The following is a 27,857-nucleotide window of genomic DNA, read 5'->3' on the forward strand; positions in this document are numbered from 1 at the left end:
TCCTCCAATTCAGCTGGCTCACTGAGCACATTTCAATAACAAAAATGCTTTCTTTTCAAGACAGATTAGGCAATGAATCTCATAAAGACAAACTACTTTGTTATTAAAAGACACGGAGAGAATTAAACTCCCAAAGACCCCACAAGCAAACCCTAAGAGTTGGGTACATCTGTCTAAACCCTTACAACTCAACCTGGAGCGCTCTGTCTCACCCAAAGATAATAATGGTGGTCATTACACACATTTTCTGATATAGCAGGAACTTGGTAGCACTTTATCTGATCATTATTCATCTAAAAAAATAAGAGTAATCCATTACTTAACCCATCTGGTACATGCTATAAAATGCAGTAGAAAGAGACTGCAAATAACCAGTGGCAGCTCCATGTACAGACATTACTATTCCGCAAGCATTGCTGGTGACAATTTGGGGTGGGACACAATCCAACATAATCCGCTAATATTACCAGGTAAATGTTTTAAAATGGCACTCAAATAATTGAAGAAATAAGACCAAGTATTATAAGTGGGACATTCACAGTTCTTTACATGTAACAAATAACTCACACAGCTTTCAAGATTAGGCCTACAGAAGGAAAAAAAAAAAAAAAAAGAGCATTTAAAAATATAAATCGATTATCACCCCTCCCCAGAAGCAGCTCCAAACAATGCTGCAGTGTTCCATTGGGACTGCAGGATGCCCCCTCCCAGCAGCTGTGGCCCCAGCAGGGCGGCCCCCTCTCCTCCCCCAGACACGCTCAGCACCCAGGGCAGCAGCTCTGGGGCACAGGGGGCTCCAGCTCAGACCATGGCCTGCCCTGCTCCCCAAACCTCACATTTTGTTTCACCAACAGATTGCTGACATGTCACAAAGAGCTTTCTCAGCTCCTGCAGCTGCTGTGGCTGACATGTGGCTACAGAGAACAGGGTTTTTACAAAAACACAGTAAAATGTCAAGGTTGGGTTAAACCAGGGTTTGGTGCCAGATTTGGCTCTCTCAGCCCTGAACTGTGAGCTGCAGGCAGGGCAGGAGCCCCAGGAGTGCCACCCCTGCACCCTGCAGGGACCCAGCTGTCACCTTCTGAGACACGGAGTGACTGCCCAGGGCTCACAGAACATTTAAATCACATGCAGCAGTTCTGCTGTGAACTGTGGAACATGTACAAGTTTTCCTAAGGATATTCTCTGATGGATCTTTGTACACTTTCAAGCCTAATCAACAGGAAAGGAGATTTAATGTGTGAAGGAGAGAGCGGCTAACAAGCTCTAAGTGATGTCCAGGTGTTTGAAAGACAAAGTATTTGTTGGTAGAATTGCCTTGTTAAGGTTTGGGGCTTGACCTGCTATCTCAGCCCTGCTGGGAGGTTCCAAAGCTTGGGAAAGGATCTCCACTGACAGAGGACACAGAGAATGCAGAATTTAGGGGCCACAAGGACGTGTGGCAGAACCCCCAGACAAGGAAGGAACTAACAGAGCCCACCCAAGCAACTGTGCTGAATCTGTTCTGGCTGGGTAACTCCAGCAGGGGCAGACCCTGACCACAGGCACACCAAAACCAGAAATCACCAACCCAAAAGAAGAGACAGACTGAGCATGCAAGAGTTAGCATGAGAATCAAGAGAATCATTCACCAATAGAAGACAGAACACTAATTAATAAGGGAACTAGGTAACTTGTAGCCAATGAACATTAATACCTTTGTTGGCTAAACTGTATAACTAGTGAGAAGTTTTGGCACTTTGTGGATTTGCCACCCAGCAGCCCTTTCTGAGCAGAACTGTAGCTGTATTTGACTTATTTAAAGTCAAATGTCTCAACTCTGTTTGTGGATTGGCCTCTTCCACACTGGGTGAAAGAATCTACTTTAAAACAAGTCAGCACAGCAATATACAGGACTATATAATTAAAGCAGCTTTTTTTAAATCCCAAGCAAAGCCCACTATCAGGCACAGAAATTTTGAAATAGCTCCATTTTCCCTCCCATGCTCAGGTTGGTTTTTGCTGCATTTCCCTCCCCATGTAGCACCAACATGCCCAAGCAGAGCCATTCCTTGGTCAGTGTCCCCTGTTTGCCATTTTTGCTTGCAAGCAGCCAGCACAGGCGAGGAGATCAAGCATTGTGACACCCCTGGCCTCACCCCCAGAGCCGCAGCTGCAGCCACAGGACACCAAGAACGGGCCACTTGCAGCGCTGGGGACAGCACAGGCAGCTTTTGTTCTTGCAGCTTCCTCTGACACTTCCCTAACTCAATTTATTGCTCATAAACCCTCAAACTCAACCATTTCAAGGTCAGCTACTGAGATCAGCTTGCCCAGGCCATGCTCTCCAGTGAAAACTGTTTACTGAGTCCTCTGTGTTCAAAGGAACACTTACTCACTAACACTGAAATTGCATTAAGCCCTATGCTAGGACCAAGCTAGCTGGAGCCAGCTCCCCCTCATCTCAAACATAATGGAAAGGGAGGAGCACATTGGTAACAGCAAGAATGAAAATGCATGAATCTCTAACTGAATGGATAAATAAATAAATGAGTGCACTGTACACAGCCATACAAAGGGGAAACAGAAATCCCGAGAGGGCAAAGCAGCACGCTCTAGGAAAGCACAGCATGAAAGAGAAACAACTCAAACCCAGGGAAAAATAGATGGAAACAGAGGAAGAAATGTCACCTCTTCACTCTGATCTTAAAAGAGGCAGCACAAACACAGCATCTGATCTGCTCTGTTGATTTCTGTGTACAGGCGAGAAGAGCATGTGCTGGGGCTTGGTTTCACACCCCTGAAACTCACAGAGGTGACTCGAAACACAAAACATGGCAGCTCCAGCAGATGAGTTCCAATTCTAGGCAGAGCATTCTCCCCTGTTCTTAATTTCCACAGAAATCAAATTACACTCAACAAAAGCCAGTACATGGCCTAGATTGTCCCTACCGATTTTTATGGGTCAGCATGTATCTGCTGTTGGTCAACAGCTCCTGAAATGCTGAAATGGATCAGTGACATCCAAGCATTGCTCAGTGGGGCTACAATGACCCAAGAAACACACCAAGGTTCTCCTAAGTCTGTCTGCACAGTCAAAGAACCAAAACTTCCAGAAATGAACTTACAGCAAGACCACTGACCTGCTAGAGGTATAAACCCACCAGAACAAGGCTCAAAAGCATCATGTTTTCAGTAAGAATGCCTGAGATGTGGAACTGATTGAAGCTGCTTCCCCCTAAAACTAAAGCTAATGCCCTCAAGCAGAGCCTGAATTTGCAGAGTCACTGGGCACAGAATACAAAGCCTCATGGTTTGGGCCCACTGCTCACAACTAGTTTGTGAGTGCCCTTGAGCCAGTCCTTTAACTTAAATCCAAATTTCTAGATTAACTACAACCATGTCCAACTCCAAGGCTGGCTATATGGCCACCAAATTTAGAAACACATCTGGATGAATCAGAGCAGTAGGGCTTTCACAAGAGTGGAATGACTTCCTCAAAAAATCTATATAGCTGGTTTCTAACAAAAAAAAAAAAAAAAGCTTGGAAAAATAAGAGTTCTTTTCAGCTATTTCAGTATGTGGTTGGGAGAGTGGGGGCTAGCTTTATGTTGGTAGGCAAAGAACCCAAATTTGATGGATAACGTACTGGCAAACTGGACAGACTGGAGCAGAGAGCCCCACTTCCACCAGCCCCAGCTGGAAATAATCTGTTCTGCCATTCTCAGGCAGCACCTGAAGAAATGCTGACAACTTCTTTGCAACACTGCTCATCCAGTCATCAACATAACCTCACCAACAACTGCTGCAAGTTACACCAACACAGGCACCTGAGAAACACAGCCAGGTTGGGCTGGGGCATCCAGGGGAATAGGGTAAAGGAGCTGCCCTTGCTCCAGGGCACACAGCAGCAATGATGTGCTGAAAATTCATCCCTGACCCTGCTTGCCAGCAAAATATCTATGCCAACCCCATATGCTAAGGGCTGATACTACTCTGGAAGCTCTGGTACTTTAAGCAGCTGCCCTGAATGACAATCTCTGCTTAGCAGTTAAAAAAGCTGTGAAACACTCTCTCTGTGCCTATGTATGTCTCTAAAGAGGACAAGAACAGCCTGGTGTGTGAGAGGAGCACAGACACAATCCCACTGGCCTGCATCACCCAGCGAGTCCCTCCTGCACTTGTCTCACTTTGTGTTTGCTCTTTTTAGCTCAGCACGCTTGGACCTTAAATCATTATTTATGTTAGCTAATCAAGGATGAGACACTGAATGCTGCTTAAGCAGCAGGCTGCCATGACTTGAGCAAGGAGCCAGCAGAGAGGGAAGACAGCAGAGTCTTCCCTGAGCGCCCAGCAGGTTTCCCACCCTGGCCTGCCCATCTCTGAGCCAGGCCCTCCTCAGGAATTACAAGGGGCCTTGAGCTTCCCACTCTAACACAGCTCCAGGACAACAGCACACCCACATATTTTGGAGCAGCTTCTGATAAAAGATTCAACCACTAAGTGAAGAGAATTCAAGGTCAGACAAAGTTGGAAATGAAAAAAAAAAAGAAAAAAAAATCAAGCAAGTAGTCTGAGCTACACTCTATGAGACATTTTAATTCCATAAGAAGAACATCAACAGAGAGGGAGAAATCAAAACCACATTTCTAAAGTAACTCCTTACACAGAGAAGGTCTGTTGGGGGCCTGGAAACAACTCTGCAGTAGCACTGCTCCCTTGACCAGAATGGTAAATTTCATCCCTTTGGGACAGTTCAAAGAGGTATTCTTGTATGAGACACACAACATCAAGGTGTGCCATACCATTAATGTAGTCAGTATTCTTTTGGGGGTGAAGGCAGGCACCCCACCGCTGACATTCAATCTGTTCCACACAAATATACTCAGACACAGACAAGCAGTCTCTGTGAAGGGACTGTCCAGTTTGGTTTGCCCTCATGCAGCCGCTGTGCTGTCCCACCACTCCTGAGTGGGAGGACTCCACAAACAGTGACTTACCCATGCCAGAAAAAAAGCTCTGTTTCCTTTCCTGCCCTGCAGAGTGCTGGACTGGGGATAATTCTGGAGTATTTCACTAAATGGCTCAAGGATCTAGATGGCGTGGCCTTCCTACCAACACTCTGACTGTGCAAGCCTTTCAAAAGTAGTATTTGGAGTTTGCCATGCAGTATTGCCCTGCTCAATTCCAGTGACCTCTGTCATCCCTTCTGCCCTTAAAGACCTGTTGTCTGTCATTTCTTTCAGATTTATGCACTAGCTCAAGGCAGAGCAACGAAAACAATGCATTGCTAGGGGTGAAAACAACCATTTGCACATCTCAATTTGCAGGCTTTGCCATCAAGATGCGCAGGGCAGTAACTGTTTCCAGGCAGAAGCTGATGAGATACTAACACACAACACTAAAAAGATTAGAAAAACGTCTGATTAAAGAGCATATGAGAGTCACGCTGCGCATCACTGCTGACTGCAGGGCTTCTGAACGACTGCCAGAAGAGCATAATCCAAAGGTGCAGTGTCACCAAAAAGCGTAGCTGAACAGCAAAGCCGTAGAATGTCGTAGAAGCCGCTTTTCCTTAAGGAGCGGCGCGGCGCTCCCGAAGGCGATAACCGAGCGGCCGCACCGCGCTGCATCCCGCCGCTGCCGGAGCCGGGCATGGCTCGGCACGGCACGGCACGGCACGGCATGGCTCGGCACGGCACGGCACGGCGCTCCCCGCGGGCCCGGGGCCCGAGCCCTCCCCGCAGCAGGGCCGGCACCCAGCGGCTTTGGGGAGCGGCCCCCGGGATGCGGCCCTGGCGGGACCGGGACTGGCAGCGCCAGGAACGGCAGCTCCGGCCCCGTACCCCGCGCCCCCGCCGCTCCGCCGGGCCGCGCTGCCCGCCCCGCGGCCCCGCCGCCCCCGCAGCCCCGGCTCCGCCGCCGCCCTACCTTCGTGTAGAGCTCGGAGGCTGCCATGGCGCAGGGCGCGGGCGGGCGGCCCCTCTGCGGCAGCCCGGCGGCGGGAGGCGGAGGCGGGCGGGAGCAGCAGCAGGAGGAGGAGGAGGAGGAGGAGGATGCTCAGGCGGCGGCCCGCGCCATGTTGCTGCTACCTGGCGGGCTCTGAGCATTGTGGGAGCGGCGGCGGCGGCGGGCAGGGCGCGGGGCGGGCGATGCCTCCCACCGGCGGGCGGGACGCGGCCCCGGCGGAGCGGGGACTCTGCCGCGCCCGGAGCCCCGCAGGGGGATCGGGCAGTGGGGCTGCGCCCCCGCTTTGTGCCACAACCGGTATTCCTCCTCTCCCTTAGCATTCTCTTTTTTTTTTTTTTTTTAATTCATTTTATTCTTTCTCTGCTACACTGAACAAATTACTCGTTATGTCATCAGGGATATTTATCATTTCCTGCTGGAGGCGCGGAGGAGGCTCCGCACCGCGGGCAGCACCAGGAGCAGGGAACCGTCCGGTCCCTTCCTTTCACGGGCACCCATTCTAATCCCACCTTTCAAATTGTTTACAATCTCCTTCAGCTGGATTGCATCTGTCATTCAAACCGTTACTGAAGGCACTGAAGGAAAATGGGCCCAAACCAGTTCCTTCAGTAATTAAGTCCATTCTCACCAAGACATGGAGGTACACATCTTTGAGAAGTTTAACGTCGATGTCAAATGGGAATGAAAAGCGTTGTCCGTGTTCCAGCAAGGTCTCAAGATGACACCCAACTCCTTTATGATTCATTAATGACTGTTTTGTACAGCTCCGGTTATGTCAAAGGGTTCCTTTGACAGCAGAACTGAAGCTATTACTCGCTTTCTCTATTTTCATTTTCCACCTTGGAAATGCATCCTACTAGTCCAAGTGGTCCAAAATACAAAACAAGTTTGAGATACGTAAGTTTGCCACACTCTCCACCAAAGTGCTTTTGCCTATTTATCCTCTCTCAGAATTCAGCTGTGTATTCAGTGGATTGTATCTGCACTGCCCCTGAAACTCACAACTACCAAAGAAACAGACAAACCTGTTTACAGAGAAACTGAACCATGAAAGCAACGGGTCAGAAATCACTCATCAATTTAGTAACAGAGAGAAAACACTATCCTGACTCTCAAACACTCCCAATAAGTGCTTAGCTGGATTTTATTGCTGCTATCTGAAAAGGAGATGGAGAAAGTAGCAAGAACAAATAGGAAATAGCCAATATGAAAATATGTAGCTTACCCAGAGTTGTTTGCATTAGGTGCAGATATATGGCCTTCACAGCTAGGAAACTAAAGTTAGTAAACTCAAAATAGAGATTAAAAAACCACTGGTTCTGCTGAGAGACTTCAAAATAATGTGAACAGAATTTTAAAAATACATTCCTTCCCATGTTCTGCCAGCATGTCCAGGCTTATCAGCCACGATTGCTGTTGCTGTCCCACAGCAGGAGGCTCAGTCCAGCAGACCTGGACATTCACTCTCAGTGCTATAAAAAGCTCAGAAGGGTTCCTGGGAGCTGCTGTCCAGGACAGGGGTGAGGTTTTGGCTAAGCTGTGCTCATCATCCCTCTGCCAAGGCAAACCAGGGAGATCTGTACTAACGCTACCAGACACCTTTCATGTGCAACACTGAACTATAAACAACTGAAATTTCAGTTTTGTTTTCAGAAAGCACCTGGACCTCCCCTCTGTGTGAAGCTTCACATCAGGTATTTTGAACCCTTTCCTCAGGATATCTATGCTAAATTCAAAGACACTCATTTCAGGAGTTTGCCTGGACTGTGGATTACTGATCTCAGCCACCCACAGCTGGAGCTCAGGATCCAAATGTAATGAGCCACAGCAAAAAATAGATATCCGAGTCCAAAATATGCTATGATTTGACACAATTTGCATAAACCAGGATTTCAAATCTGCCATTAAGGACAGGAATTGGGGGCATTGGAAGTTGCCAGGAAACAACCTTTTTGCAATGTATCCAGAGCGACTACTTTAGGATGCATCTCCTGCATCAAGTATTTGCTGCTAAGATTTTAAAAGGTCTCACCTCTTACCTTGCACAACATCTTTTTGAAAAGATGGCATTTTTCAGAGCATAGATCCCAGGCTGTTCCAGACAACGGCGTACAGGTGATGTAACTGACACAGTCCACATGTAGCATTTTATACCGAATTTTTATGCAATTTTTTTTCAGCAGTTAAGAAGCATTTGCCCTATCTTTTTTCTTACATCTGTGTTCGGTTCATGTCTGTGATCTGTTCAACTGTGGCAGAGAAATTCCCTTCTCACACAGGACTTCCTATTCTGTTGTCATGCTGTAGAATGAGTGAGCAGAGAGTTCTCTGCCAATTCTCACACCTCAAGGACCAGGCCTGCAGATTTTAGCTGTAGAAAACAAACAGGGATGGTTCCAGCCAGTACTGATGGAACAGTTAAGAACTCCGCAATGTAATACAAGAGATATGTAGGAAGAGAGACAATCATGTACCATGCAGGTATGCAGAGCACAGAGGGTGTTACTGTAACCCTGGGGACTGAGCTAACTGTGTCAATAACACCCATGGAGCTGGAAGCTGTGCAAAGATCAGCCTCAGGCTGACTGGGAAATCAGTGGGACTCTTTTCCAGCATTGTTGTTTCTGGAAATGTTGCCATATTTAGGCCAACAGTCTAAAGCAATGCAAACTTCTTTGCACCAAGCTGGTTCCCAGACATTCCCTTCATTCAGTGTAAGGGACCCAAACAATCATCTGTTACGGAGTTTTCAAACAATAAGCTTTAATTGCCTTAATAGAAAAATAAGCACTGAAATATATATAAATGTGATTACATTAAAGTAATTCTGTAGTCTAACATACTAGAAACCAAAGCCCAGTCATATTTTTAATGATACAGAGTAGTAAGATTTAGGGTTTAGAAATTTTCCACAGAGAATACCGAAGTATGCAGTATTGTTTAGGAAAACACAGTAAAGATGAGACAAACCTCCATGGTGCAATAAAAACTAAGTAAATCAATTTATTCTGTATACTATACAACGTGTAAGTTTGTAAAGAACAATTGACATTTTTATCACCTTAACATCTTGACTGGGTGTAAATATGTCCAACAAAATGTACTCCTGTGGCCTTTACACAAACACTGTCCTACTACATCAAGAACAATGAGAGGGAAGCCTTTGGTGTTACAGATTTGGGGACATATCTGTGAAGTTGTAATTAATCCACTTAACTATCTCAAATAAAATGTTGGTGCTATCTGCTATAACAAGCCTACATGAGTACTACTCTAGCAACTAAACACTCTATCTTTAAAGGCAAGATATGAAAGGGACTGCCAGTCTACAGTGTGGACAGGTTTTCTTTGAAAAAGGCAATTATCAAATGGTAAAACTCATATAATACATTATGTACATCAGTTTGGATAGCTGAGTTATCTTGCTGGAGTAAGCTGAAAGTAAGCATCCATCTGCAGTCATGTTCCATTTCCTGTTAAGTGACTACTGGACTTAAGTTTTATACAGTGTACAGAATCAAAATAGCTGTGCCTGCTGCTGAGGTCTGTCAGATGTGAAGGCTCATAATCAGTCACTGACCTAGTTAGTATTACAGTACTTCAAATATACACATGGAGAATGTATTCATAGCTGAATTTGTAGTAATCTTAGGAACTGCAAGTCACTGAGTGAGCACTGGAAGAGCTTGTGTTGTCCAACCAGCAGGACAAGCTGAGTTGTAGCTGAGTGAGTGGAATGTTTAAATTTAAATGGCTCTCTTTTTAAACCTTCCCAAACATCAAGAGAACTCACCTTAGGGGAGATACAGAATAGTGGCACCAGACAATACACAGCAAGTCACCTTAAGTTGTTCAACATTTGTTTCAGGCCCAATCCTATTGTTAATTTCAATTTCATTTATACATAGAAAAATAAAGAAGGATTTTCACATTAGAACAAACATTTATAAAAAGCAGCCTGCTTTAATATTTCCAGTTTCCTTGTTATTCTTCCAGCCTAATTTCTTAAAGAACTCAAGTAGGTCCATTTCTTCAAACTGTTCTGCAAAAACCACAAATTATTCATAATACTAGTGGAGGATAAGGAGTAAGGACAGGCTTGACAAAGCCCATCTAACTACTAAAACAGGGCTATACAGACTCAAATAGAATCAGGTTAGGAATTCTGAAATTCTCTGGAATTGCTTCTCTGAATCAAAAACATGACATAGACACTATGTTCTGATCAAAACAGGACCAAATAAAGACTATTCAATTTCTCTTGACCATTTTGTTTGCCTCTAGAAGAGAGCATTGCAGAAGATATGGGCCAGCATTGGTATTGACTAGCAGTCCTTTATACCCCAAGACCTTTCTGAATATGTCAGCACAAAGTACAAGCTTCTGAAAACATGCAGCTTTAAGTGTTCTCTCTTGTGATACTCACATTGGTGCTTTGTTTCTAACAGGCTCTTTCCAAACTATTTTTTTTTAAAAAAAAGCATTCAGTAAACTGATCATTTTTTAAAAGAATTTCTTGTTCTCCCAAAGACTGTGAAGGCTGTGACTACCTATATGAAAATCAATTAAATTATGGATCATACTCCATTTTCAATATTCTGGTTTCATTGAACTAACATGTTTTAAATGCATCAATTCACCTAACTAACACTAACTATGTATTTTGTCTATCTAATACAACCTTCATCATAAACATGGACTGGAGTTCAATCCTATTTTCTGCTATGAAAAGTTACCTATTTCTAAATAAGTCATTATAGAAATATCTTTCCAGATATTCCTTTCCACAAAGCCAATGAGGGGCTGCTGTACAACAAAGAAAAGGAAATAATTTACTACCTCTTCAGGAGTCCAAGAAAAAAAAGATATCCTTCTGCTTCCAGAAGTCTAAAGTAGCTCAAAGCCAATTGCATATCAAACATCAGTGAGCCTAAATCTGGTGTCTGCTACACAGGGAACTCTCTAGAACAGTACACTTAACCATATTCCATGCCAACAGACAGAGCATATCTGCTTTAAAAGCTTAAACAACTGCTGAACATAAAGGGCACTTGCCTGCAAATATAGGTACAAATTCCAAATTTATACTTGAATGCTGGATATTATTGTGAAACAAAACATACATCTGCAAAAGCATAAGGTTGAGTCAAGTGTAAATGTGTTTCACAAATTTCAGGTATACAATTTTTACTTTCAGTAGCAAGATTCTGGACTCTTAGTTTCAGGACAAGACTTTGAAAGATACAGAATCACTTGTGCTTTGATTGGCACATTATCTGCTTTTTAAAACATAAAACTAATAGACGTTTGCAAAAGGTTGTGCAAAACTATTGTATTTACAAAAAATGGCACAAGAGTGAATTCAACAGTCTATGCACATGCACACTTCATCCACATCTTCAACAAAAGTGTGTCCTAAGCTACAGAACTGAAAAGAATACCAGCTTCAACAGGCAGTTGTCAATAAGCACTAGGTTCACAAGAGTTACACCAGAATGGGCAAATATTGCCCAAGTAAAAACTCTATTGTTAAAGCTGAAACAGGTTTAAGGCCGTTCAAGTTCAAAAGCAGAAACAAAATTCAATCAGAGCCCTGTCTTTGTTTTTATACATGCTTCACCATCTAGCAACTTGTGGTCTAAACCTCTATTTTAGACAACAAACCCAAACACGGAAGAAAAACCCAACACAACTGGAGGTTATATTAAATACAAATATGCTGTAATTAAGATGAAATAACAAAAGCAGAAACATTAGAAGTTGTAAAACTTGCGATGTCACTTGCTGGAACCAGTCCTACACTAGGAAATGGGCAATATGTACATTTTCAAGTAGATTACATTGCTCTAACCAAACTCGTCCTTTTTAATCAGTGCATTGTTCTCAACTAGACCAAATACTACGTTTTACTCTTAACAGTATTCCCTTACAATAGCAGCACATGCTATCGCTACCTGCAAAGCTGTCAGTCTCATGACTTAGTGTAAGAAAGAAAAAGGGGGATGTGAGGGTGAGAAATAACTATTACGGAGAAATAACAGGAATGAGAATAATCATGCAGTTCAGGTGTTCTCGTCAGCCAGCCAGCTTGCTAGCAACAAGAGATGGTTTCCGCTGAGGAAGATCCTGTGGAGTAGGAATATGGTCACCAGTGACTTCTGTCTTGTCAGGAGCTGCAGTAGGCAGTTGCTTATTCTTCATCTTTGCTTTAGCCATGTTGTAGTCACCAGAATCAAAGTATTTTTGCTAGAAGACAAAACACACATATTTAAAAGCCTGAAATCTTATCAGATATATTCACCGAATTATATTGGCAAATAGATATTTTAGATATTAAAAAGTTGTAAAATCTCTGTGATTTGTTCAAGTAGCTCTATGTTGATTAAAAAAAGGTCAAGACTAGTAAGCACAGACAGCTGAACTCTTAACATCACTGTGAACAATAATCTGAACATTACTTTTGCCTTGGTTTTCCCAAAAGCTCATCTCCCACTACTGAAACCTTGGGCTCTGCAAATTTTGTTGCAGTGAACAAGTTCTGCTACACACAATAACCAAACAATGCACAAATTAAAACTGGAGAACAGAGCCTGATCTGTCACACCAGAGATCAAAGTAGCATGAAAGTGTGTGCTAACAAGAAAATCTCTTCTCTGCACGCATTAAAACAGTGAAACTGTAATCTCTAAAGTTCTCAAACCAATTATTTAGCAAAGTCAAATTTACTGTACAGTCCTGAAAAGCACTAGGTCAAGGAAATTATTATCCCCCATTCCATTTTTTTCTGAATACAAAAATAAAGTTTTAAAGTCCTAGTTGAAAAACAACGTTCCTTAATATATCAGCAAGTTTTTGTTAGCATTACATTTACGAGTAGCCAGACTTCTCAAAATGTTTAATTATCTATGCATGTCAAAGCCAAATGACTGTTATTTATCCACATCATGGTAAAATGAGGCATGGAATTTCATCCAATTCTTCAACTGGTCACTGACACATTTTGCAGGAAAAGTTGCATTGTTTTTATATCTCACCATGAGATCTACCACTCAGATACTCATAATCCATGACTTTGAACAGATTTTGTACGAGGCAAAAAAATTAGATTCAGGATTAAGACTGACACCACTGACTACTGCTTACAATCATAACCATGTCTGAAGATAGACCACCCAGTTAGATTTGTATAGGCTTAGTCCTCAGCCAGCTGAACAACAGCCATCATGACCTGCCATGTCCAAGTGCTTCTGAGCAGCACAGTGCCAACACAGCCTTTACCTTAGTACTAACCAGCCGCAAAATGTTCAGCAGCAGCAGTTGCTAGACAGAAGTAACTTGAACTGGCTTTAAATGTTCCCTGGCAGAGCCCTGAAGTTACCTGATCTATCTCTCCCATAGTCCATTGTACATCTGAATCACACACTCTTATTTATAAACCTTCCCAGAACAATCCTTTTGATGGTGTAATCCCTATTTACACCAAAATGTTCTAGCACTACTTCTGCAGCCCAGGCCTCAAGGTAGAACATAATCTGATTTGGAAAAAAGTTTTCCCATTTTGCCCTTTAAGACTGAAGCAATCTAAAGAAACTTCTAAACAGCAACTAGGTAATAACAGAACCATTTGATCTTCAGATGTGATACAGCTGTTAGCAGATATCTTTCTGTCTAAGAGTTCCAAACAGAATCTCCCACGGGAGCATGACCTAGTACTGTTCTCATCTACCACTATTCCACAGAAAGTGCACTGGTAATGGTGTGTGCATCAGATGCAGAACATTTCATGCAGAACAGCAAATATGACCTGGCAAAGTGTGTCCTGGTTGCAAAACTGATGATGATTTGGGCTACAGCTGACCACAGAAGAATATGTGAGAAAACCCACCATCTCTCATGCATTAGAATACCAATCCATTTTGTCCTTTAACATATTCCTGTACTTTCCTGATTTATTCTAGCTTCTCACAGATGACCTGAATTTGATCACCCCTTCCAAAACCAACTATGTCTGTCCAGGTGTCTTCCTGTCACAAACAGTTTCTGACAGCATGTACACTATCCTCACTCTATTCTAACTCTCATCAGTGCAGGCAGCTCAAAGTATACCAGAACTCCTACCAAGTAAAGGAGCCTCGTCATTTAAGACACTGAGCACACTAAATTGAAATAAAAAATAAACAGAATAAAGTTATTATCACCACATCAGGAACTGCAGGAGGCCTATTATGAATTAGAACCCACAAGTTTATGCCATCTTTCATCAGAGTAGCAAAAGTCAATTAAGATGGCCATGGATCTGTCTGTACTCAGATCTGAAAGTCCATGCTGCAAGAGCCTTTGCATTCAATATGTATAATTAAGATGGAGATATTGTACAGGCTGTTATTGCTGGTGGTGAGATTCTCTCACATTTGCACCAAGTGCAAGCAGCCACAATTCTTTATGGCTATCAGTCTTTACTGACTGAATGCTGGCCTGTTTTCCTGAGATATCATCACAATACAAACTTACCACTCCCTTCTGTGTCTACACATACCCTGAACCCAGTGAAGTCTCATTGAGGCTGCAGAGTAACTCAGAGGGAGTCACCTCAGCTACCACCTGCCCAGCCATTAACTCTGCTTCATATCTTCCAACTCATGAGACAAAGATTATCCAAAAAACCTGCCAACAGTAACAATCCCCAAGAGATGTTACCAGATAGCACAGAATTAGATCAGCACTGAACTCCACCAGCTGGTTTGTGAAGGATTTATACCTGGAATCGTTGTGTGTACTGGAAGGTCCTAGACAATAGTGACAACGGTGTGACAGCAATGAAAGCACCACCAGAAGCAGTGACATACCAGGATTATTACAAGAACTGAGTCCCAGCATGCCTGAAAGGCATTACATAATCACTCTATGAATAATTAAAATAAAAATCCCCCAGTCAAATAGCTAAGAAGAGACATTGGTTAGATGTGGAACAATACTGAAATATTAACTCACTCTTCATTCTTCTATCATTATTTTTGGGTCTGGGTGTATATCCAGAATTATACAACCATTGTCAAACCACTAATGTCAGATAATGCCTGGTCTAACAGCAGGCACCAAACTTTCTTGTGCCAGAAACATGGATAATAGGAGTGGACATCGATTTTGGGGGCATAAGAATGGGCAGGATAAAATCACTACAAAATAAGGATGAGCTCCTAATCCTTGGTGTTTACTTTACAGGTTGTTTTCAAGTCTATCACAGCAGCTTCTAAGTTTAATTTTTTATAACAAGTGTGGTTGAGGCCCTGATGCTGTAAACAGCTATCCTGCCAACCTGGCATTTGTTGTGCAGAGACAAATTTGTCTTCCTCGTGCTTTCTCAAAATTTAAGGTTCTTAGGACTCTTTAACCATGCAAAGGCCTGTGTATGAGGAAAAATAATTGCAGATACAGGAATTTTGGATTTTTTTGTCTATACCCTGTGGACAATAAAGAACTTACTCCTTTTTGAAGCCTCTTCCTCAAGAAGTCTGAGCCCCCTGGCTTCTGGCCCAGATGAGGATATCTTGCTTTCAATTTTGCTTCTTCAGCTTTTTCTGGACTCAACACCTTATCCTCCATCTCCTGAAAGACAGTGAGTGATACAGTAAGGGAAACATCCCACAATGTATATTTATGCAGAACAGCTTTGCAGGTAATACACCCACAGCCCATTGCTGCTACCAAGTGAGCATAACAATTATCTGATTAGACATTTTCAAAGACTCTTTCTCAGATGCTGACAGCAACTGTAGGAGTTCAGCCTCCCATTTTAGACACCTTTCCTGGAGATGCTGAAAATGTCACACTTCCCTCTCAAAGAAAAGCAATTTGAATTATTCAATCTTGAATAAAAAAGCTCAAACAAAACTGGGGTCTTTTTTGGTCAAAACAAGGGGTCCACTAAGAACAAATACTGAACAGTGAGCAAAAACCACAGGGTTTTTTTTTCCAAATGCCTGTTTCATTATTTAGTTGCTTAGGCAGATTGGCACTTGCACTGCCACACTGATCTGTAGGGCTGCTCCAGCCTAATGTGTTGATATTCACTGTGAAACAGTCTCAAAAACATGCCTGCTGTTACATTAATAGCAATACTGTGTTTCTCTATACATGCCTATAATTATCCTGAAATTATGAGGATGAAGACAGTTGGGTAGTGCATTTGTGTAAAATAAAATGCCTATTTTATGAGCATACTGTAAAACATGGATGCTCAAAATAATAATTTAGAGATATTCATTTGGCAAAACTGCAATTTGTTCACTGGCCTCTACTTCACGCTCATCTTTTCCATGTCCATGTAGCAATTTAATGTATGAAGTACAATTTATTCTGTTGAATCATTCCTAAAATATTTTTCATTCAAAATTCTTGGTCTGTTTTTTCCAGAATTTGACCACAGCCTTTTTTTTTTTTTAAGGAAAACCATTCCTGGTTCAGAAAAAATATATGATTTGCACTGACTGCTGCAGCACAGAATTGTTGTTATCACCTGAAGCACAGAAAGACTTTCAGGCAGCAAGTAAGAATTGCCACTGAAATCAGGAGGGTGTCACTCATCTATGACTAAGATTTCATGTCCACTTAGAGCTGCTTAGGCAGCCCCTTCATACTCTTTTCCATGCCTGCCATCATCCTTTGCATTGCATCAATCAGCATGATTGCCTGTATTCCCTTTTTAGACTTTACAGAAACTAATCCAACAAAAAATAACCATTTATAATTTTTTTTCCTTCTCCCCTTGTTGTGCTGTTTCATTTGGATGGGTTTGCACGGGCTGGATGAGCGGGCAGCTGCATAAACAGGTTAACACAGCAGCAGGAGGACAGGGACACCGGGAGCAGGGAGCTACTTAAGCCACAAATGAAGAGGAACAAGAGCCACCACCACAGTTGCCATCCCTAAGTGCTCTCTATCTCTTATAGACTGCTCCAGGTTGTGAAAGATTCAACACCTTTCTGGTAAGGTGCCTCAGAAACAAAGACTGTAACAGATTTAGAATATAACATTTTCTAGTTGCTGCATTTGGGCAAACACCTCAAGGACAGCTTTGCACAATACAGGAAACTGAATTAGAGTTCTCCCAAAGAAAAAACAGAAACTCTCATAACAATTATAGAGAAACTGCAGTGACAACAGGAACCAGTGCTTTTTATTAGATGAAAATGCAGCTAGGCAATACGACGCAAAATCCAAACATTTTAAATAAAGGGCATAGTCTCCCTGGCACTCCTGAGCATAGAACTACACCATTTCCCACTAGGCAGTATCACACTAGCCAAGCCCAGGGTTCTCATGCCTTACAAAGATCACACAGCAGCTGCTCTCCCCATTGTGGTTTATCAGAATGCCACCACAGCCTGGATCTGCTCAAAAGTAATCCTTTCAGCTCAACACTGTGAACACCTAATGCTGAATCACTGGGTACTCACTGCTGAGCCAACACACAAAGTATTAGAGGGGGCACATTTTGCCACACTAAAAGCCAAAAGGACATATTTTTTAAGACAAGAGGACCAACAATAAATAGCTTATATAAATATGTATTCACGGTGCATCAAAGGAGACATTTATGCAAACCCACAGGGCTGACAAATTATGGCACAGCAGGCAATCAAACAAAAACATTGTGTTATGCATCAATGCAGCTCAAAAGGATACAGAGCACGGCGCTTCTTCTGGATGACCAACAACAACTAAGATCCAAAAACCCACAGAACACAAATTAAAGAATTTCAATACCACGACTTGGGGTGTCAAACAAAACCAGCTGACAGCAGGTTCAAAAAATACTCAAGACAACAGTTCTTCACATAAAATACAGTTAAGGTGCAGAACTCCTTGCTGAAGGATACAGGGAGTGCCAAGGGTTTAGATTCAGAAAGCAATTCGCTGTGTTCATTTGCAGCTCAGAAGCCTAAACCAGATTGCTGAGACCTCGGAGAGTTTTCCTGGGAAGATCACTGCCTGCACGTCCTGATCCTATGTTCTTCTGAGGACTAAATGGTACTGAGCATTCTCAGAGACTTCAGCCCAAGCCACTCCTACATTCAGAACATTCCCCCTTGAATTACAGAAGCAACAACCAAGTGACTAACAAATGACTGGGGAGTGGGCAGAAATCAAGATATACCACGCTCTTCTTCCAAGTGACAACCACACAAAAGTTATAATTTTAGCTCTCTACAGGAACCTGACACAGCTCATGAAGTCATTAAAATGATCTACCAGGAAGGCAGTAGTTACCTAACTCACTTAAAGACAGCTTTTGCTTTTTATCTTCGCACAGGTTCTAGCAGCATAAAGTTCTGTATCTGCTGGACAAGTGACCTGCATGACTAAAAAAACAGCCAGCAGCCTTTTAGAACCCTGGTATGAATGGCTCATCTTTGGCACAAGACATCAGACAAAATGCAAAGCAGAAAATGGGAAAAACACAGCAACAGCACAACCCTACAGCAAACTGATGTGGCAAAAACCAATCCAGCAACAAAATGCAGCACCTCTAAGAGTTTCTTGAAAAATACAGGCTTCTAAGGCCAAAAGGGTCAACCAAGCATACATTCTCCTATGTCCAAAGTTTCTTTGTTTCTGAACTTCCCCCTGCCACTGTCCTGAGTTCTCACACCAAGAACAGGAAACGCTGGTCTTTGGCAGACTTTCAGTTTGTATCACTGTAGTTAAAAACCTTTCTCACTCAGCACAAGCTTCTTACAGCATGTCAGAAAGTTTAGAAAAAAGCTCTGATCATGAAAACACTGCCTCAAAGTTCATTTAGGGGCATCATCTTTTTGAAGCATACATATGAATAAGTACTGCAAACTGGGTTGTTTATGTAAGTGTTTCAGAGCTAAGCATTAACCGAGTGAGTGCTCAGTTCTGCCTACCCAGACAAATTGTTTTAGTGGAGGTTAATATTGCAATGTCATAGCAGCACTGATAGCACAGTATCACACTAGGACATAAACTCAGAGAAAGCAAAGTTTTATTTTATTGATGTTATATAATTTTTCTTGAACACGTTGCCAGAATAAAACTAAATTAGGAGAGAAGCAAGGACCTCCCATCTGTCAAGTAAAAGGTAATTTCTCCAAGCAGTGCATAAGCATGACATTTCAAGACTTCACTCTGAAAGTTGGTTAGGAAAATCAGCCCCAGTCACCTGACTTCATTAGAACACCCTAGAAGGCATTACAATAAACTTGCTGCCACATGTTTAACTATGCTCTTATTACAGAGCTATTCTAGGAGTGCTGCATAGGCCAGGGACTTATTTTTATAGGCTTTGAACAGGAACAGTATCCGTTCAGCAGCCTACCTGGCATGGACGTTCAGTCACGCTGCAGAACACACCTATTTAAGAGCAGATTACAGACCTGACAAGGAGCTGGTTCTGATTACTGCACCTACTGAGAAGGTATCATTCCATATTAACCCCCAAAGCTCTACCTGTGCGACTAACTCATATTACAAATTGTAAATTATTAAACAAAAACTTAACAGCTGATGTAGATCAAGCTTTTTCCTTTAGCGTCCTTCAAAGCAGTACTTGCGTTTCATAACTTCTCCGGATCATCGCCGCGGGGATTGCAACCGGGCTCCCACGGCAATGACAAGACTAAAAAACAAACGGCTTCTTAAAGTCACAGCACAGCCACCTATGAAACCAAACCCCACCTGAGAAATGACATAATTATCAGGGAGATGACATAAGAGGGACACAAGATAACCCAGCCAGTTATTCCTTCTAAAAGCCTTAACTAGCACAGGTCACGGCCGTTGTGATTTGGGTATTTCCGCTCCTGAACTGATTACATTAAAAACTGACCATTTTTTAGAACTGAAACAAACGTTTAGCCTGCGGATTATGGCTGGTGTCCATCCGGCCACTGCGATCGTGAGCCGCAGGCCGGCGCGGCCCGCGGAGCACCCGGAGGGTGCGGGCCCGAGGTCGGACAACGAGCGAGGGAGCGCCGCGGGCCCGGCCAGGCCGGCGCACAGCGCGATGAGCCGGGAACACCCGCTCCGGAGCCATCGTGCTGCTGCGGCTTCTCCGCCTGCAGCCCGGGAGCCGCCGGCCGGCCCTGCTGCGCTCCGACAGCCCCGGGCAGGCGGTGCGGCCCGCGGGGCTCCCCGGGCCGAGCGAGGGAGGGACAGGCCCGGCCGCGCCGATGGAGGCGGGAGAGGCCCCGCGGGGCTCCCTGTGCTCCTGGGCCCCGCCACCCACCTTCTGCTCCTCGGCCGAGGCAGGCTCGGGGCTCTCGGCAGACATGGCGCCGCGGCAGCGGGACGGCGGGGCCGGGCGGGAGGGAGGGAAGCAGGGAGCGAGGGAAGGAGGCGGGCGGAAGGCGCGGCCGCGGCTCCTCCGCGCTGCTGCTGCTGCCTCTGCTGCGGCTGCTGCCGCCTCCTCCCGCACAAGATGGCGGCGGCGGGCGCGACGGAGCGTCGGCGGGGCCAGACTTCCTCCGCCTCGGCCCCCGCGCGCGGGCTGGGCAGCGGGGGCGGGATCCGCCTGCGCCCCGCGCGTCACGTCCGGGGTCGCGGGTTCGAGGCCCGAGCTCGGAGGCGGCTGTCGGAGCCAGGATGGGCTCGGTGCCCCTCCCTTTCGAATGACAGAATTACAAAAACATCGGGGTTGGAAGAGATGTTCAGTGTGGTCCAGTCCACCCTCACAGGCGTCACTGTAACCACTAAAGCACATCAACCGGCGCCAGGGCCATACGTGTCTTAAAACACCTCCAGGGACGGTGACTCCATCGCCTCCCTGGGCGCCTGACCAGCCCAACAGTGAAATGAAATTCTTCCAATATCTCATGCGAACCTCCCGTGTCAGCTTAAGGCCATTTCCTCTGGTCCCTCAGTGGCCCCCAGCTCCCCTCCCCTCACCACAGGCCCCTCACCCCGGCTCGCACAGCCTGCCCTGCTCAGCCTCAGCCTAAAGGGGAAAAGCCTTTACTGCATGGATAAAGTCAGTTCTTTTGGCCACTTTTAGTGAGCAAAACACAAGGAGCTAAGTCCGCAGCAGCATTACTCGAGGATCTCACAAATCCCAGACAGCAGCTGACAGGATGGGAAGGCTCAGTCCATTGGAACTCCTTAACAGCAGAGTATCAAGTTATACAGAGTATTTTATTCCCTCCCCATCTACTTTTCATTGTCAGGTTCTTGGCTGAAAAGTAACATTCTGTGGACTCTCTTCAAGGGGTTTAAAAAGCCCACCATTAATAAATCTTTAGGGGTCCCTAAATAAATGGATTATGTGAACAGCAAGGTGTGGATTAGCACAGCTCAGGAGGGATGGGCCAGGACAGGCTTTGTGTGATTATGCTTGGGAAGAACATGAGAGGCAGGTCAGAAAGGTCTGTGAAAGCTGGAGCTGTCAATGATTTTGTCACAGCTGAATTGTACTAAATGCCCCACAAGGCAGTAGGTGGAAGAGGTGTTTTTTTATGCACCTGAGAGATCCATCCAGAGAGATTCATCCAGGATCACCAAGCTGTGGAGAACCCAAGGAATGTGCATATCCCTTGTTCAGAAAGGGATACAGCCAGGCAGATTGCACAGAAAAATAATCACAGAATGCACCAGTGGGTTTTTTCCTAATGATGAAAAAAGCCATGATAGTGGTGGGTGTGCCACATTTGCTTCTGGCAAAATTAGGGAGAAATGGTCTGAAAGTGTGAAAAACACAGCAACATTAAAAAATTATCATAAAAAGGATGAAATTCAGCGGTGACAGCAGACAAGATTGCAAACTCCAGGAATTTCTTTCAAATCTCTTAGGAAATTAATGTAAGGGAAAACAGTTTCAAGGATTCAGCAGTTCCTTAATGCAGTTATTTCTTTAAGGAAACATAATGCAGAGCAAAGATGGGAAATAAATTCAGAACCTCAGGAAAAGCCCAAGTTCTTCAATGGCCTCAAATACAAGAAAGCAGCCTACAGAAACTGGGTCCGTTTTTAAGGATGCATACCTAAACCAGATCATGAAGACAGGGGGGTACCAAAATATTACAGAACAAAACTTTTAAAGACTAAAGTGTTTAATGTTTGTTTTTGTTCAATCTGACATGATCAAGGTAAATGGTGTAACAAACAAAGTATAGCCTCCAGCTGGAATAAAGAAAGACTGGTTTGCATGTTACTTTAATTAGTTTTGGTAAATATTTTCAACTTGGATGAAAAAATATCCTTAAGAGATTAGAGAATGACAGAAGCAATTTCCAGTTAATTACTGGTGATTCATATAGGAACCTGTGAAAAATGAATGGGTTTCCAGGAGTCACTTTTCCTGAATTTGAATTAGAGTATGGGGAGGACAGAATACAAGCTATATAATTTGGCTGTCAATAATGACTTGAAAATCCTCTAAAATAAGCACTCAAAAGAAACTGAGTAGCTAGGCAGGAATTCACAGTTAAGAACAAGGGTTTCACACAATCCTTTTTCCTTTAAGAAAAAGGAAATAAACCATGTGGATAAGTGGGTGAAGGTGGCTGAAGTTCCAGATGCCTTCTGGCATTAATGAGGCTTCTGACACTTTCCCATGCAAATTAGGGAAACTTAATTAGATGAAACTTTAATGTGGTGGATGCAAGTTTGTTGGACACAGCTATCAATTCTTCAAACAGCAATGCTGTGTTCAGCATATAAAATCTTGGGTGGTGAGAGAATAAAATTCAATAAGAAGAGCTGCTATTTTGGAAACAAGCAGGTAGGATATCTCTTGTGTTGGGTTACAAGATGAATGCAAGTTGACATCTGATACTGAAAATTAGTGTATTCCAACAGGATGCATGAAGGACTTTAATCCATATGATTTATCAACCAATTCTTCCAGTCTGACTGGCACAGAGAGGCCCTGACTGGGATGCTGTGTCCAACCTCACACACTTCAAGACTGATTCAGTCCAAAAGAAGAAAGCAAAGAGCCAGAATGACAAGAGGTGCAAAAAACAAAGACTGACTGAACAGTCCAGGGTTGTCTTAGTTACCAAAAAAAAAAAAAAAAAAAAGACTGAGAAGAGACATAATTAAATTGTTTGCTTACAATGAAAAGGCTAGGCAGTATTTAACTCAACTTCAGCAACATTTAGTTGGATGCTATAAATCCTTATATAACTATAACTAAATGTATATAGTATAACTAAATGTTATACTTTGTCAAGATAAGTATAATTTATCACTGGAAGAGATTAGTTGTAGCAGCCATCACTGGAGGCCCTTATAAACCACTCATTTATTGAGGAATAAAGAGAAGAAACCAATGATCTCTCAAAAATTAGTCTAGTCTTACCCTGAGCTTAGAAGGTCATGTGGAATTTAGTTCATACTTTATAAGCATCCAGAATTTTTCCAGGTGTGTCCCTAATGGAAAGTGTTTACTCAGATCAAGCTGTAAATAGAGAATGACTCAGTAAAATCAAAGTTGTGCACAGATAATCCAAGGTCACTTTCATTCCAAATCCACATAGGGACTAAGTGTAGTTTGACTATTAAAGAGAATACAAATTTATTTCCTAGACATGACTTGTAGTAACCACATATTCAAAATCCACACTTCTTTGCTATTCAAAGCAAATTACGGAAAGGAGATGACTTGAAGAAGTCTATTTAAATAAAGTTATCAAGATACAAACATTGCATAATGTCAGTGCAAAACTAAAAGGTTAATCTACTACTAATGATAACTTTTCATTAAAAATGTGTCCTTTCCTCATGTTGTTTTTTCATTGAGCATGCAAGCAAGCGGTGCACCATGACACAAATAAGTAGTTTGAGGATACATGCTGTTTGCTTATGACTCAACAGCAGCTACACAGAAAGTAGGACGCCCTCTTGATATCCCAGTCCAGACCTTAGTTCTGTACACAGCACAACTGCAGTTGTGTTTGACTGCTCTGCTACCAAAAGAAACCTTTTCTCAGTTTTAAAGGGCACACAATGACTAGAAACTGCAAACAATCTTTTCCTGTACAAATTTCCCTGATTCTCTCTAAAATGAGTGGCAAACACTGCTGACATGGGGAGAGAGGACTCAGCAATATCTGAGCTTTGCCCTTCTGGAGCAGCAGTCATTTGCATGTACAAGAGAGTTGATGAGTATCATCTGGAAAGTCCAGTCTCCATTACATTCCCTGGCAGCCTTCTGGAGATTTCATGATACACTGACTTCTCTCATCTAGGGGCACTGCTGAATATACAGGATGCACATTCATCCTTTCTCCAGTCTTCATCAGATAAGCATGGTAAAGGGCACCTTGCATATTACTGACACTCTAAAAACCTACAGCAAAGTAAAGAAAAACACAAATCAAGGTAAGACAGTTGGGAAACTCAGATCTTCATAAAATGTCATAAAGCTTCATTTCCATTATTAAATATATAGTTCAAATATAATCAAATGCTTCTAACTTTATTTCTCTCAGTTACACAGTTGAATACTCAGCATAAACTGTTCATCTGACTGTTTTGTTGTAGGAATACACACATGTATTGGAAAATAGTCATATGCCCAGTGTAGCATTGCTAGTAAAACTTCCTATGGCCACCTAGTGGCCTACATGGAATTGACCTATGAAAAATATTTAGGATTACATGAAGATCCTCTCATCTAAAAATAAAACAAAAAGTACAAGTTTCATAGCTTTTGCATATATTTGAGATATAAATACTAATTTGTTTGCACAGTACATCCTTTAACACAATTTGAGAAATAAAATGGGGGAGGGTGCAAATTTTATGTGAGGAAAAGTAATAGGAGAAAGCAAAATTAAAATGGCCCTTAAGGAAAGAAAAGGAGGGAGCAAAATGTGAATAGAATTAATGATCTGAATGAATGAGTAAATAAACAATCTGCAGTGTGGTTGCAAGTGTTATTAAATCTGGATGCGAGAAAAAATGGAAAATGGTACCATTAAAGAGAAAAAACAGCTAAATGCTTGCATAGTATGAAATGTTATGGAAATTCACCTGTTGTCCCCATTTTCAATAACTTAAATGAATATCACTTAAAACAGCACACAGATTAAAGACATCTGTATATATTTCAGATTTCAATATTAATGCCAAAAATACATAGTATGATTTTACATAGGATTTATGCTACATTAGAACACTAAAGACAAACATCACTTGAGTATTAAATGAAACATTAAATATTAAATAACTGAAAAATAAAATAAAAAGTGTAAACACTAAACTAACTTGGGAATTTGCTATTGCAACACATCCAATGAAGTGGTTTTAAACAGTACAAAAAGATTAGATTTAAGTATGTTTCCAGTCTACTTGGAATACACAAAGCTCATTCCAGAAACCTTTTAAAAACTGGTCCAGGATCACACAGAACCTTCTTTCTCTTGAGCGCTATTTTCATTCCTTTACAGACTTAACCTCATACTGTTGTCTCTACCAATCTTTGCTTGCAAGGAGTACTCAACAGTAAAATGAATACTTGAGTTTGCCATTGTTTGCTAGCATCTTGGTGAAAACTGAGGGTTTGTTGGAGATTCAGTGTAAGATTTGAGTTCGTATGCAGCGCCGCTATCAACTTCCATGGATTTCCGAGAGAATAGGAGCCTTACATCTCTGTGGAGGTAGATCTTTCCAGATTTAGAACTCTGGAACCTGAAAAGATACAAATAGCTGTATTACCTAAACCAATAATCTTTAAAAAATATTAAATAAAATGCACTCTTAAAACATTTAAGGCCAAAACACATTTGAACAAACCAAATTAGTCAGTTAAAATTCAAAGAGGAAGAGTATCCTAACACTTTCATTCTGCCTTGTTTCTTTTGACATTTAAAGGTTCTGTTCCTAATCACCAATGCAGTGCACAGCTTTTAAAGTGGCATGGAATATTTGAGTTCACAGTGCCATTATGTACATTGAAGATTAAAGTCCTCAGAAATCAGGAACGGCAAAAAATTCCCTTCAGTGAGCACTCCTAAAAATGTCCAAAGGGTGGCCTAAGCACACACAAAAAAAGAATTTTCAACTATATACAAACTGAATATGCATTTCAGTTCCAGCAATCATACAGACAGATCTCATTGCTCTCTTTATGAGTGTAACACCAGGAAGGTGACTACTGCTTTATACCATACTCCAAATAAAAGAACTTGTCTTGAGAAGCAGCAGGTACTGGGATCTCTGCAGACAGACAAAAAGATTTATTTTGCACAGACTAGAAACATTTCTAAGAGACTGCGGTTCACTGGCCCAATCACCAAGCAAACAGTGGTCAATTCCAGCTAAACAGCCTAATTCAGGTGCTCCAAACCTGCATGAATGTGCCAGCTCCACTTCCCCTGGGTATTAACAACTGTATATAGGGAGACAAGATCTGCATTTCAGAGAACTGTATTCTATAGTTTTTCATGTGGCAGAACTCTGATTTCCTTCTCACCACCAGGAAAGGCAGAAGAGCCTAAGGAGAATTTCTTACAGAAACTGAATTAATGTCAGTACCACTGTGCCACAGAGACAGAGAAGTGCTATTGCTGCTGCAACAGAAACAGAAAAGGCATTGCTGTTGTCACAACAAGATGATACCATGGCAAATGCTGAGAGAGCAGTGCATGCTGTGTTATCATGTATTACAATTTGCACAGATTTTTAATAGGCTTTTACACATTGACCCCATTGAAGCAAAAGCAGTATCTCTAAAATAAACCTATCCATAATTGGACTTAAATTCTGGGCAGTAGAAGAAAGACAAGCACAGAAGATCCACCAAGGCTTCATGGTCTGAGGAAGGCAGGTTGCAGAAATGGATTCTGTGGCACTGTTCTGTTCAGAGGAGTGGTGCAGAATAGCCTGTGGTCATCCCCACAGCCAGACAAAGGCAAGCTCTGTTCTCCTAGATACAGCTGTCAAGGACATTAAGTGCAGCAGGGTCCAGCAGAATGCTCCTACTGGCTCCCTCAGAGATCTCATCCATCACTATTTATTTGCTCGGTGCTGTCAGTGTGAAAGCCCTTTACCTGATAGGCAAAAGGGAGAGACACTACCTTAAGAGAAGACTGTGGAGGAGAGCACAAGGAAGAGTGAAAGAGATAAGGGACAAAGCAAACACCACAAACAGTTAACTCAGAATCTAGCTCATAACACATTTTAAAAGGAAAAAAATTAGTGGAAGTCTATTGCAGCAAAAGTATGATTGAAATTAATTCCTATAGATCTAGTTATCAAAGCACCATCATAAAACAGATCTCAACTCCCATTTTACACACAGATCCTTCAAAAGAATTATTAGCAGGGTCTATTTTTAAACTCCTCAAGCTTGCTCTTTTCTATGAGTGATAATCCTGCAAGACTCCCTTTGCTCAGTAAATAGTGGTTCCCCTGCAACATGACTTTTCAGAGCATGGCATTTCAGAAAGATTGAAGAAGGATAAGTGTGAGACAGCAGCAAAGTTCAAGGGATTGTTCTCATCTCTGCATCCCTTTTTTTTTTTTTTTTCTTTTAGACAGTCTACCCTAGTAATTGGGATTTAGAAATGTTGTTTTTTATACACGCAAACACATTGGAATAATTGAGACAAACATTCCCTACATCCTTGCAGGGTGGTGATGGAGTGGCCAACATGGGACTGACTCCAGAGCTGAGGCAGCTCCAGTAGTTCGTGTAAAGAAATTTTAAAATCCCACCACAACCAAGCTCTCTGACAGATGGTGTCCTAGGAACAGTAACAACAGACACATACAGGAATAATTAAACACACAGATATCAGATGCTAAGAAGTCTGGCAGAGGAACTTTACAGAAGAAATGACAAATACAAGCACAAAGTCCCTATATGTATTTTATAGGCTATCACAATTCACAAAGAACAGAGAAATTAATGGAAACAGAATAATCCTGAAAAGCAGGATCAT

At 42.6% G+C, this 27,857-nt stretch overlaps 3 protein-coding genes across 10 annotated transcripts in view; all 3 read right to left on the reverse strand.

Annotated features, from left to right (window-relative positions):
• Positions 1-6,176, reverse strand: part of MYO5A (myosin VA) — a 96,895-nt gene extending 90,719 nt beyond the window's left edge. For 2 of the 4 annotated variants that reach the window (XM_074549360.1, XM_074549359.1), the window contains exon 1: positions 5,911-6,173. In XM_074549360.1, coding sequence (XP_074405461.1) covers positions 5,911-5,937 — 27 coding nt within the window. In that variant the 5' untranslated portion in view covers positions 5,938-6,173. Of the gene's footprint in view, positions 1-5,910 lie in introns of all 4 variants that reach the window. The other 2 variants (XM_074549357.1, XM_074549358.1) reach the window with 2 other exon arrangements.
• Positions 6,177-8,927: 2,751 nt separating this feature from the next.
• Positions 8,928-20,458, reverse strand: ARPP19 (cAMP regulated phosphoprotein 19). Of its 2 annotated transcripts, none has more exons than XM_074549368.1 (3): positions 20,201-20,458; positions 15,433-15,555; positions 8,928-12,195 (listed from the first exon to the last, which is right to left on the reverse strand). In XM_074549368.1, exons 1-3 carry the CDS (start codon positions 20,243-20,245, stop codon positions 12,025-12,027), a joined length of 339 nt encoding a protein of 112 aa, XP_074405469.1. In that variant the 5' UTR covers positions 20,246-20,458; the 3' UTR covers positions 8,928-12,024. The 2 variants fall into 2 exon arrangements, with proteins under 2 accessions (XP_074405469.1, XP_074405470.1); XM_074549369.1 differs by lacking the exon at positions 20,201-20,458 and adding an exon at positions 17,911-18,063.
• Positions 20,459-25,000: 4,542 nt separating this feature from the next.
• ATOSA (atos homolog A) overlaps positions 25,001-27,857 on the reverse strand; it is a 46,869-nt gene continuing 44,012 nt past the window's right edge. For all 4 annotated transcript variants that reach the window (XM_074549363.1, XM_005483332.4, XM_074549364.1 and 1 more), the window contains one exon: positions 25,001-25,602. In XM_074549363.1, the coding sequence (XP_074405464.1) occupies positions 25,449-25,602 (154 nt within the window). In that variant the 3' untranslated portion in view covers positions 25,001-25,448. The remainder of the gene's footprint in view (positions 25,603-27,857) is intronic.

The sequence above is a fragment of the Zonotrichia albicollis genome, chromosome 11, assembly GCF_047830755.1.
Source record: "Zonotrichia albicollis isolate bZonAlb1 chromosome 11, bZonAlb1.hap1, whole genome shotgun sequence".
In the NCBI taxonomy this organism is placed as follows: Eukaryota; Metazoa; Chordata; class Aves; order Passeriformes; family Passerellidae; genus Zonotrichia; species Zonotrichia albicollis.

Bases quoted from the DNA above. Each gene is read 5' to 3' on its own strand.
- ARPP19 (XM_074549368.1), bottom strand. From the start codon at position 20,245: ATGTCTGCCGAGAGCCCCGAGCCTGCCTCGGCCGAGGAGCAGAAG. The intron at 15,556-20,200 runs GTGGGTGGCGGG...ACTGTCTTTCAG, and splicing joins CCTCGGCCGAGGAGCAGAAG to GAGATGGAGGATAAGGTGTT. The intron at 12,196-15,432 runs GTAAGTTCTTTA...TTTGTCTTCTAG, and splicing joins GGAAGAGGCTTCAAAAAGGA to CAAAAATACTTTGATTCTGG.